At 40.8% G+C, this 12,724-nt stretch overlaps 1 protein-coding gene across 1 annotated transcript; it reads left to right on the forward strand.

The window, feature by feature from the left end:
* The first annotated feature begins 2,293 nt into the window (after positions 1 to 2,293).
* Positions 2,294 to 9,605, forward strand: LOC138201319 (histamine N-methyltransferase-like). Its single transcript, XM_069154705.1, has 7 exons — positions 2,294 to 2,376; positions 3,036 to 3,182; positions 4,393 to 4,445; positions 5,349 to 5,456; positions 6,823 to 6,953; positions 7,117 to 7,210; positions 8,408 to 9,605. The coding sequence occupies exons 2-7, from the start codon at positions 3,046 to 3,048 to the stop codon at positions 8,767 to 8,769; spliced, it is 885 nt and encodes a 294-aa protein (XP_069010806.1). The 5' UTR covers positions 2,294 to 2,376; positions 3,036 to 3,045; the 3' UTR covers positions 8,770 to 9,605.
* Positions 9,606 to 12,724: the final 3,119 nt, after the last annotated feature.

Genomic DNA, 12,724 nt, shown 5'->3' on the forward strand with positions numbered 1-12,724 from the left:
AACAGTGTGTGTGCAGGTGGTGTATATCAGTGTCTGTATGTGTGAAAGAAACTTTATATGTACTAATGAATATCTTGTACTGAATTAGACCGAGTAGGTCAGACTGAGTATCCGGTTCATCATCTGCATGAAGGAGTTCATCCCAATTATGTGAATCTCAGTAAAAAAATGTTTTTCCGCCCATTGACTTCTAGGTTGTGTAAGTGAAGACCTGTACTCTAAGACTCTAAGACCAGATCTAAGACTGCAGAGGTGGCACATGGAGAACGGTGAGGTCAGAAATATAAAATGGTGTAAGCTCATGTAATTAAATAAAAACTCTTTGAAGTTTAGTTCAGCGTGAGCAAAGATGGTACAAAGAGAGGGCAGTAATAAGGTCAGCTTTTGTAGTTTTGGTTAGTCTTCCAGCAGCAGCATTTCGTTCAAGCTAAAAGTTTAATGTTCAAAAATGGCCAGAAAATAGAAGGCTGCCATAAAAATGAATTTTCTTTTGACGTGGGGGATTTGTGATGTACTTATTTCTGTTCAGTATGAGTGGGGAGATCCATCAAGTAAACCTAAGGTGCTGTGAGTTTTAGGGCCAGGGCTGAACGATTGGGATGCAAGTGCACGACACATGCCAAGAGAACCAGTAAAATCCAAGGTTGTAACATAATATGCTAAACTTAAACCAATACATCAACACAACATTTCACAATGAATGCTGTCGTTATCTCATCAACAATACGAAACAAAATACAATGTAAAAAGAAAATACATGCAAGGCTGAGTTGTCTGGTCTTAGTGGACCAATGATGCTCAACAAACTGAAGCAACAATAATTCAAACTACTCTCACAAGCCTATTGTTAGACACGAGCTGTGTGTGTGTGTGTGTGTGTGTGTGTGTGTGTGTACTTTATTTGAAAATGAAGTCCATGTGCCATGTCCATGTTGTCTGTTGACAAAGTGTTGATGGCAGCAGTGTAGAACTCTTGTGTCTTGGCCTTCAGTTTAATGACTCTCTCTCTCTCTCTCTCTCTCTCTCTCTCTCTCTCTCTCTCTCTCTCTATTGATATATAAGCCAGAGATGAAAGTCTTCTTTGCTCTGTCCTGTTGCAGCTGTTGGTTGTTGTTGTTTTTTAGGCTGTAAACAACCTTTCCGGTGACAAAGCGACAGCTGTGATGGTTAACGTCAATTTCATAATCCAATCATTTTACCCTTAATTCTGACAAAACTGTAGTCTATACAGTAAAGTTATGTTGTGTCATTTTGGATTTTGTTTCACATGCCAGAAAACACTGGATGGAAACAAGAGGGAGGCCAAGTTAGCCTTCTTCTGAGCCATAAATATAGATATGGTCATGGTCTTTTGGCTGAACTCTGCATTCATATACACCGATACAGGCTACTGCTACTCTCCCCGGGAGCTCCTCCATGGATTAAACATTTATCAGTTTGTAAATGTGGCCTAATTACAAACTAATTTGGGTTGTCGGCTGAATTCCTGTCCATCTGACACTGTAAAAAGTAGGAAATCTGCGAGCCAATGACACGCTGAAAGGCATGACGTTCACTTAAATGATATGATATAACCTTTTTCATTTTTCATCTTTTAGACCAATTTACAAATCATCCTGCCTCACCCCCTGGCAGTGCTGCTGACCTTATCGGCGCTAAATTTCTTCGACTTTAAAAAGATCTTTGCGGGCACTGGTCTCCATACAATAAGAAAATCAGCTTGAAATGAATCAATACTGTCTGCTTTGATTTATGTCAGATTTTTCTTTCTGCAGCGGTGCATGTTTGGATTTGAGCTGAGAGGAAACAACAAGGTATCTCAACAGATGTAAACCTGACGTGATGGATTATTTGAGCAGTATTTTAGCTTGTTGAATGCAGAGGGTAACAAATAGAAGTCATAGGCAACAGTATTCATGTATATATGCAGTTTTTGATCCAAATATAAACCTCAAAATATAACACAGAAACTCAGCATTCCCGCATTGGTTCTGAAGCTGCAACACTCTCCTGCTTTGGTTAAGGTTATACCAGGGGTGTGTGTGAGACGTGTGGTTTACTAGAGTCCGACTGACCTTTCTCAGATTTATTGCCAAGTTATTTACAAAGACACGATGAGCGACGCCCTTTCCGAATGCCCTCTAATGGTATAAGAAGTTTTGACTCCAGCAACCATCTGAAAAAATAAATGCTTTTTTTTATTGCAAAGAGTTCGCCTGCAACCTCTTCCAGCCTAAGTCTTTAAAAAGTACACATCAGCCTCTGAGCGCTCTTAGTTTTTCCTCATTGGACTGGTCTTCCGTGTGACAGAGGCGGGCGGGATCTGTTCGCGCCTGCACGCCACTCCGGGTCCTGACGCAATCCTCCGCCCGACACGTAAGTGATCACATCGTTGTCTCGATTTCTCTGCTGCTTAAACGACACGTGCACAGTGGAACTACGTTCAGCCTGTCTGTGACATTCAGGAAGCCAGCAGCCATTTGTTTGCAGTCGCTGTGACCGTTGTGACGCGGCAGGCAGGCAGGCGGTTTCTCTGCACTGTACGTGGTTTTGTGTTACCGCTGCCGCAGCTGCTGCTTGAGACATTTCTCTAAATACACAGGCACCTCTGTCCTGACGGCAAATATATCAGCCACTGCTGGACAAATACATGCTCAGCTGCAGCCAAGAGTGTTCGCAATCCGGCCGGGCGAAGCCTGTTTCCCTATCGGAGTGGAGCTTCGTGAATGAGCAGGTTCAAACCCAGTGTGCGCAAAGATTAGAAAAGTACAACCATTTTGCAAACGTTGACTTCCGTTTCAATAAAGTTGAAATGATTAGTACTTTATAAGCTGCATGAATTAAGTGGCCTCTAAATTTAAAATAGGAAAATTATTGAATTTTCTATGACAGCACACCTCTTCTCGATGTCACAGCAACAACCCACGCTGTTCGCGTAATGGCTAAAAAAAAAAAAAAGTGTCACAGCAAATGCATTTAAGCCCAAAACAAATTAATATATATTTTTTTTATATATATGTATTTTTTGGTGCTAGATTGTGAGCCATGGCCTCCCCACTGAAGAGTCTGGTTAATGATGATAGCAGATACCAGAAATCCTTCCAGCTTTTTCTGGAGCGCTCCTCTGAACACAAGTGTATGCGGGACTTCATCCACAACAAGCTGCCAGACATCCTGGCCAGGTAATCTAGCACACACACCTTTATGAGTGGATCCACATGACCAGACTGTTTACAACAGAATACATCAGAGTACAGCTGAATGTACATCAGAATAGAATAGTTAACAGTATTTAAAGTTCAGTAAATTGGGTGGCCTAATGAAGCTACAGAAAAAAAAAACCCACTACCAAGCAGATATGAAATGATTAAAAAGACAGCTTTGTGTCCTAAAATGTATAAAGCAAATTGATTAAATTCCAATAATACTGTTATTATCACGTTACAACAACTCTCAGACATTGGCACGGGCACACAAATCCAATCAGGCTTAACTCTAGTACACATTATGACACAAGTGTTACTGATAAACCAGTGTACTGTCAGGCAAGATATGATCTTGACCTTTAGGCAGTTGGCAGGGAATCAAAGAAGAGATTTCAGCACAATATGTGTACAAAGTTGAGAGTCGATTAGGGCGGAAGTGGAAAAAACAAGTTAATCAAAAATTAACTCCTACAGTGTAATAAACACAAAAAAGAGGAACCGCTGAATCGCAGTAAAATGGATTGTCTTCAGTCCAAATGAAGAGAGATCACAGAGCTTTAAGTGGCATAAGCAGTGCAAATTAACCAACATGCACTTTTTCTTTCTTGTTACTGCTCAAAAAAGTCAACAATGCTCGCTGGTTTGGCCTTAACTGTTACCGTTGGACCCACAAAGATAAAATGACTGTCTACATGAATGTACACAGATTACCCAGCCTAACAGTTGGTACGTGACTGTGAAGGGCAATGAGTCAGCGTTTATGGAAACGCCATCCCTTCCTGCATTGTTTTTTTGGTTTTTTTCCCATGTTGTGATGTAAACTCTGGGAGACGATTGACATGCTGCAGAGAACCCAAACCGAACTTTCAGCTGGCTGCGACGGTCTAAGAAGCAGATCTGAGAGGAATCTGCAGAGATGTGACTCACGAGTAAATTAGAAGGTGTAATGGGGTTATTAGAAATCAGACGGTGAATGACAGAACATGCCTCGGCAGCAATCAAAGCCTCGGTATTCCTAGATGTCGCCGTCGCGAGATCACAGCGTCTCACGTACCCAAGTGTCAGGCAGAATTGACAAGCCCAAAACTGTGACCCAAATTTGGCAGGTTGGAGGATGTGAATTTCAAGGCTTTACTGTTTTGAAAACTGAGGTTATTATTTTTTTTTTTTTTCCTTCTCCTTTCAGCATCGGAGATGGAAAGTCACATCTGAATGTCATTGGAGTTGGAAGCGGAGCCGGTGAGAACACGCACTTGTAGGACACTATCACGGCTGAATGTACCTTCTGTTCCGTGTGACACGGTAAATAGCTGAGCGACCTCTGCAGCAGACAGCTAAGGTGAGGAGGCCTTGTCGAATCAGCCTGCTGCTGCTACTGCTGCTGCTGCAGACGAAACTTTCCCCCCTATTATCACCATCAAGGGTTTGCAGACATCTGTCCAGTTGTCAGATTAATCTTTAACCTCCGTCAGACAAACTGACCTTTACTATTCTATAGCTTCACTGCACATTGTTTCTTGTTCACGCCATACAGCGCGGTTATTTTTCCCAGAGCAAACCCACTATGTGCCCCCGAAGCATTTTTACCCTTTACTTATGTCAAAGCCAATCCTTTTAATTTACCTTAGCTGTCATGTCGGTATCATAATGGAGCAATGCTACCGATTCTCTAATGGACTGTAAAACCCATTAGAAAGACTACGAACTCCCCTGTAAGATATTATTCAGTCTAATCAAAAAGACTTGGCGCATGTCCACATCAGCTCTCTTGCTTAGATTTAGTTCTTTGTACGTGGCAACTTGTCACCTTCAATAAGAACCAGAACATCTGCCTGTAGCTAAATGATACTAAAAGGAAAATCATAGTGATAACTCTCTTTGCTGGGTTTAACATTATTTCTTTTTTAATTATTGCAACATAAAATCTATGATTTCCTGCAAAATTGAAAAGTGCTACTGGCTCTTTCCGGCTTAAATTTGCAGCCCTGTTTGAACTGGAGCACTGTGAGGAAATGCTTGTTGACTAAATGTACACATTTTTGTAAATTATTTTTATTGGGTTGGTCACTGTGAGAAAGTGTATCGAACTTGTATTTGCAAGAAATGGTTGTTTTCCAAAAATAGACTGTTGGTTGCCTTTAGGTGAGATTGACCTAGAGATGCTCTCTGAGCTCCATCAGAAGCACCCAGGGGTGACGGTGGATAACGAGGTGGTGGAGCCCAGCAGCCAGCAGCTACATAACTACAGAGGTACAGTCTCTAAAAGCACACTCTTCTGTGTCTCTATATTGATGTGCTCTCCAAAATACGTTTCAATATTCAGTTTCACAGCATATGTATTTTTTATTGTATTTTTAATGCTGAAATTACATTTTAAAGCAGCCCTTGGCTTTCACACTAATAAAACAGTCAAACAGTTATTGATGTGTTAGTAGGGGAGTTGTCCTTTAGGCACCAGCCTAAGTTTTACATACATCTTCTGCTACCACCAATTACTCACACATACACTTCATCTATTCAAAAGACATCCTCATAAAATTGTGTATAAATTGGTGGACCCACTGTTTCTACATTTCCAACGTTGGCAGCTTCTGTACTGGAGAGGTGTTTGGATTTTTCTGCCTGCTAGCAGTCGACACACACCTTCACCAGAATGTGTTTTATCAAAAGAATCTTGTAAAATATGTCAAAATCTTTTGTGGTTGAAAGACTTGCTCATGCCGTCTTCCTTTGAGTCAGCAGTTCACAGACAAGTCACGGCTGTAAAAGTTTGACTGAGACAACTTAAACTTTTTAGCATTATTATTTCATTGCTATGTCAGCTTAGGTCAGGATGCAAGTAGGTTTATGATGTAAAATGAACTACAATGAATGCAGCTCATGCGCATAGTAAACACAGATCTACTGTGTGATAATAATACTTTGTACTGACCAATGACTGCATTTAATCAGACCAAGAAGGGTTCAGTTTCAAACAATTTTTTTACATAAACTTATTTATAAGTTGTTGTAACCCAAAAATTCAGCACTTCCCGTTTTCCCGTGCCCAAGTTAAAGCTAAAGACTGCAGATATAACTGGCTGATGTAAATGATTCATGGACTTTAATTTTAATCACTGCTATGTTGGAAATCAGCGATGTAGGCTGGCAATAACATATCTATTTGTAGATTCGTGTTTGGAAAATTGTCTCCCTCAAAACTTTTAACATACAGTTGAAAATGCAGTACTGTGTGTGTGTGTGTAACCTGGTATGTGGTTTCCGCTGGTTATAATGAGGTGTGATACAACACAAGTGATTTGTGTTTGTTTTGATCGCGGAGGTGCAAATTGTCCAAACTCTGTCCAGCATTGTAACAACTGTCTACTCCAAAAAAAATGTGGCCTGAAATAAGAAGCAAAATGTCATGTTAACTTTTTTTGTGTGTCAACCTTTCCATATGATGCAGGGGATTTTAAATGACAATGTTATGATTTTGCCTAAGTGTTTGAGGTGCTGCGTGGGCATGTCATTCACATAAAGAAACATGGAGCAGCAGCACAGATGCATCACTACATTTCTGTGTAAATTCAGTGGTACAGTGTACACTTTATAACTGTCAGTTGTCTGTCTACAGTTTTAGTGTCACAGAAACCAGATTTAGATTACATCAAATTTACTTGGAACAAGATGACTGCCGCCCAGTTTGAGCAGCACTGGAAGGTGAAAAAGATGACGAAGAAGGCCGACTTCATTCACATGATACAGGTCGGTGTTAATGACAGACTGCAATTCTGACACATGTAGCTCGTATTCATTCGGTGGCATTCGACAGCAATTTATGCCATTAGAACATCTGTCTGGCATCGCATTATAATTAGGCGCTCTGTGAATATAGTCACCAGTTTGTTATGTGTGGTAAAATCAACAGATGCTGTACTACGTTAAGGATCCCGGCGTTACCATCAACTTCTTCCAGAGTCTCCTCGGCAAGAACGGGAAGCTTCTCATCATTCTCGTGTCTGGTAAGTGGATGGATCAAATCTTAGATCAAGACATTTTATCTTTGTTACGCTGGTGTATAGTCGGTGTACCGATTTCTTACGCATACATTTAGAGTTTAAAACCAGCATAAAAGTGTCGCTAATTGAAAGCAATAATATGTGGAACCTTTTCCAGCATTGTGTTCTGTATGTTGTCCACATTTATCACGGTAGAAGGTGGAAAAGCTAGTTTTGCCTGCTATGATGACTTATTTTTGTCTCTTTTCATCAACAAGTTTAACATCTATTACAGCAAAGAATGAGCAGGTGAATACCTGTCAAGTACATAATTAGCCATTAGGACAGTGGGAGTTTTTTTTTTTTAAAGCTCTAAGAAGTAAGTTTGACGTCACTTGACTCGGCAGGGAGAAATAAACTTGCTTGGTAATAGCCAGACTTGGTTAACCAAGCCTACCTACTATGTAAACAACAATATTACCGTACATCAAACTGTGTAGAAATGCAGTGTACGAATAAAAAAAATGCCTTCCTGAGCTTTGTTTTGTCCCCGGACGCAGACGATGATTTTCTGGCAGCAGAAGTAGAGCAGGTTTTCTGGAGGCTGTCATGTTGCCTGTTTGTGAACGCTCTCGACTAGGAAATGCGACATTTCCAATTGCCCAGTTGCCTCAACGCATGGTTAGAGTAGCCAGTTCTCAAGCTCTTAGTGAGAGACACCTGCTCTCAGACAGTACTACATGCACAGTTTTTCTGAATTGACTTGGCTCTTAAAATGTGAATCTATTACCGAGGGAAATGTCCTTAAAAATACAACTTTTGATGCAATAACAGGTAACAGGTTATAAGGCGTGCTAATATTGTCTGCTCCTGCCACTGAACCCAGGTTATTTGCTTCCTTCCCGGAGTCTCTACACCGAGTTATCCCTCATTAGCATAATCCATATGCGCGTCTCCACAGTGGGAGAGTTGCTGTGAGCACTGATTCATATGGGGATGAATTGTTTCCACTTTGCACTGCAAGCAAGTCAAATATTTTTACATATTCAGTAAAATATCTTGACATTGAGTGAGTTTTAGGTTGCAAATTTTAGACATGATAAGATAGTAAACTAAGATGGAGACCACGGTGAACACAACCTGCTGAACAGCCACTTGTAAACATTGTCATTGCTTGTTAACGCGCTGATATTACCCTTGTTTTCATGTCATCTGTTCCAGGGGAGAGTGGTTGGGGAAAGCTGTGGCGGACCTACAGAAACCAGCTCTGTGACAAAGAAATAAGTCAGTGTGTGACTACTGGAGACATCAAAAACATCCTGGACTCAGAGGGAGTGAGCTACCAGAGCTACGAGCTGCCATCTCAAATGGACATCAGCGAGTGTTTCACACAGGGGGATGAGAATGGAGAGCTGCTGCTTGATTTTCTCACTGAAGTGCTGGACTTCAGTAAAACCGCTTCCCCTGAGCTGAGAGCAGGTGTGTTGAACTTGCTCCGGCACCCAGACTGCAGTGTGGAGTCTGAGGGCAAAGTTATTTTTAACAACAACCTCGGAGTGATAGTCATAGATCAGCTGCCTTAAAAACATGCCGTCAGAATATAGTGACTGTTAACTTTGAAGTAGCTTGATAACATAGTTGTTTAAGTTGATTTTGAACAGGGTATTAAATAGTTATGATTAACAAGCTTTTAGTCGACGTGGGAAATATCTTGATTTGCATCATTTTCTTCATAAACCTGCTTCCACACATTCTATCTTTATTTTATACATTTTCTATTATTATGTTATTGAGTATTTTGTATTAATTCTTTATAACCTCTTTATGTTTGTGCGAAATGAAAATGGTTTGATTGCAGATTTTCTTTTATTGTAATGATCCATTTAAACATTCCTACAAATTAAACAATCAGCCTCAGACATTAGCTCAAGATTTTAATCATCATGTAATTATTTACAACCTGTGTATGTGTCACTGTTTTCCTCGTCCAGGCATGAAAAGTGAGGTGCCTTAGGTTTAGGAAAGGATCACGGCTTGGGTTAAAATAAGTCATTTTATGTACCGTATTGTTAGGTACATCGCGTAGGTTAATAATGTAACTTAGGTTACTTAAAAGAAATCCATGTCGACGTTTGCTGGCTTACGGACTCAAACACCGACTTTATTATTGACTTTATCACAGGACCTGCTTCTAGGATCTTGGTCATACATGTGGTTCACTTTCACGTCTAAGCGAGGCAAAACATGACACTGACACGGCGCCCCCTAGTGGACGGATGGGTGTATTACACGTTTGCGTGATACAAGGCTGAATTTTTAATGGCATACAGATGGCAGGCTGTACTTCTAACCATTATACAGCTGCTTGCATTAAATAAAATATCCTCAGAAATCTAAAAATAAAGAGAAACTTGAAAAATGTGTTGTCCATTGAGATTGAGCTCTTCATTTTAAATGATCTAAAAGTGGTTTTATGTCAATAAAGCAGTCAAGAACAGTTTATATACATATATATATGTATATATATAAACGCTATAAAAGCTGTGTTAACTATATATCTCAAATTAACTGTAATACAAAAAATGTGCCACTGATAAACAACAGAACAACATAGGGGTTTGACAAACCCAAGCTTCATGCAGCAGCTGTTTGTAGTGTTTCTATTAAACCACAACAACTGTTTGAGATATAGGTGAACTGTTGGCACCATCTTGAGGGCAGAATCACTTACTGAACTGTAAATTACAAGGTGGGGTACAGGTACAAATCTAGGACAAATAAGGTAAGCAATCACTGACTCCGATCACTTACAAAATACTAAAAGAAAAAAAGAAAAGACAGACAAACACACACACACACACAACCTTAAAGTTACATATTTGCATATATTTACATTTTTGTGTTTGAATGCCAAAACTCGGCCCACTGTACACACACACACAATTGAGAGGGGTTAACCTTGGCTGCAGCTGTTTCTTAGTTTGTTTGTTAAAACGTTTTGGACTGCGGCACACTGTCAACAAACACTGTAGAAGCATTGTCTTAGTATCTTTGTCTTATCTGCAAATCCACTGAAAAAAAACTGATCTGATACAATTTGAATACTAATTGTAGCCTGTAAGTGTTTCCACTGCTCTCAGTGCTTGAAGTTTAAGTTTTAGACAGAAATTTCTGCTCCAATGAAGCTGCTTCTCTTTTCGCTGGTGTTTCCTTCCACCTTTCCTTTTCCAATGTATCTGACCCTCTTCTTCACACAGCTGCCAATTATTGGGACAATGACAACTATTCAACCATGACAGATAGTGCCATATTAGAAAATTGTCTACAGAAATCCACCTTTGAGTCTTTGAGCACATCTAAGTCAGCGTATACTAATTTGAGAAGGCCTCCTTTTCTTCTGGATCTTCCTGAGATGAACTGGTCCCTCGGTTGCTCTTTACTCATAACTTAAAGATGTGCTTCTGGTTACAGATTTAGTTCACTTTGTTTTCAACATGTCTACAACGACGCTCAATACACTGCAACTTGGAACAAACACACGCAAACGGACAAAACACTACGAACTGAGAACCTGTTGCAGCCAGCCCTAGCTCATGTTGACTGAGGCATGAAGTGTGACAGGAACAGGCCTGCGAAGTACGACAGGGCTAACAGGTACAAACAAAGACAAGACGAGGCATAGGAAATATTTACACTCACCAGCAAATGGGAGTCATAAGCTCAACTAACCAGCATGTGTGTGGACTCTAACCTGGCAGCTTGTTATTGTGCAGCAATTTGGTGGTTAAACAAATTGTGTACGATTGGTGGAAGACTTGTGTGGAAGGAGCAAATGTGCTGTTTTTTTTTTTTTTTTTTCCTTTTAATGTAATAAGGCTGTAACTTAATTGAAGTGCAAAAAAAAACAGGTTGTGAAATCGTCCATAGAAAAACACTGCAGATCGTGCTTGCGAGGTTGTAACGACATGAAAGTCGGGGCTTATACTCGACATTATAGTACAAGTGCGTGTTACAGTTTAGGCAGTTTACTCGTGTTTTCCCACCAGAGTTTTTTTTTGTTGTTTGTTTCTTTCTCAGTGTCTCCTGTCTGTCCCTCTGTGCCTGTGTGGGTCCCTCGCTCTCCTTGCACACCTGTCTCCCGTCAGCTCTCACTTCCCTGGCTGCTCCTTACAGACTCGCCTGCAACCCCCATCAACACATCAGCCAACCCTGCAGCTCTTCTCTGCCTCTTTGCGGTGTCAGCCCGGTCTAAGGCCGCTTACAGCAAAAGCTACGTCTCATATATTCCCTTAGCGCATGTCGCATATAGTACTCTTACGTGTTAGTGCATTTACTTGTGTAGCGCTTGAAATTTCGGCGGGGTGGTGTTGTCTCGTATCTAACACTGCCGTTTCTGCACTTTCCAGAAATGATCGGAACATTTAAATCAATCACCTTCCGACAGCTTTCTTCAGTCATTTTACTTTAAAAAAATAAATAAACGTGTTTTCATGCCCTGTTTGACGCACACAACAAACACACTGGTGCCTTCTATTCAACAACATTATGGTGGTGATTAGTGAAAAATAAACATGTGTACAACTTGCATCATATATATATATATATATATATATATATATATATATATATATATATATATATATAGCGGTGTTTGCTGCAACAGCTGCAGCTTCCTCAGTCACCGCAGTTTCAAAATAGATCGGTGGTAGATCCTTTTAAAGTGTCCAGTGTTGAGTATGCAACATACTCAATATTTGGACCCTTTTTAGTGCACCAACCATAATGCACTGCATGTTTCCATACTTGTCAGGGAATGCACTTAAAATAGCAAGTATTAACATATAAATATGCAAACTGCCCAAGTCCTACCTCGGTTCCCCCGAGTCCAGAATCCTGGCCTGCCTCCCTGCAAATCCTTCCATCTCGCTTCCATCGCCCACTCAAACCAGTTCATCGTGCCACGGGTCTTCCACTCTGTCATGCTCCTCGACTGCCCAGTGACTCACACTGCCCAGCACCATCAGTCATGTTGCTTCTCTCTGCTCACAGCCCCCGGAATCCCCACCTGTCTTTCCCCTCCGTCTCCACATAGAAAAACACATCTTACTTCTTCAACTGCACCCTGTCCGTGTCCTGTTTGAATCTTCTCCCTCAGCAGGGCACCTGTCACAGTGGCAACACATGCCTTCAAGAGTGTAGGTTGACATTGGCCACCACCGCACTCCATCAAGCCAGCCACATACATTAGTTGAGTATGTGAGGATAATGTTCCTGAGCACTGGTCTCTATTACATTGAGCAAGTCTAGTTAGCATTGAAGAGCAGAGCGCATGGTTTTAGCTTGCCAACCTCGCTAGTGTCATTTTAATTTCTGGATATGGTTCAGAAATAAATCCACATTGAGCTCCCTCATTTGAATCCATTTTGTCAATTTTGTTATCCAGTTGTTTCTGCTCCACTCCATATCACCAAGTTGAAGGTGCACACAGGAGGAGTTTGGTTTCAGGGCTCTCTGCCAGGAAGCCTCTCAGAAATCCAA

The sequence above is a fragment of the Embiotoca jacksoni genome, unplaced genomic scaffold (assembly GCF_022577435.1).
Source record: "Embiotoca jacksoni isolate LCO1_2020_lvr unplaced genomic scaffold, fEmbJac1.0.p SCAF_2, whole genome shotgun sequence".
Lineage (NCBI taxonomy): Eukaryota > Metazoa > Chordata > Actinopteri > Embiotocidae > Embiotoca > Embiotoca jacksoni.

What these genes read in the sequence shown, in the direction of transcription:
- LOC138201319 (XM_069154705.1), top strand. Translation starts at nt 3,046, where the DNA reads ATGGCCTCCCCACTGAAGAGTCTGGTTAATGATGATAGCAGATACCAG. An exon ending in GCAGCTACATAACTACAGAG is followed by an intron (nt 5,457 to 6,822) that starts GTACAGTCTCTA and finishes GTCTGTCTACAG; the next exon opens with TTTTAGTGTCACAGAAACCA. An exon ending in ACTTCATTCACATGATACAG is followed by an intron (nt 6,954 to 7,116) that starts GTCGGTGTTAAT and finishes TAAAATCAACAG; the next exon opens with ATGCTGTACTACGTTAAGGA.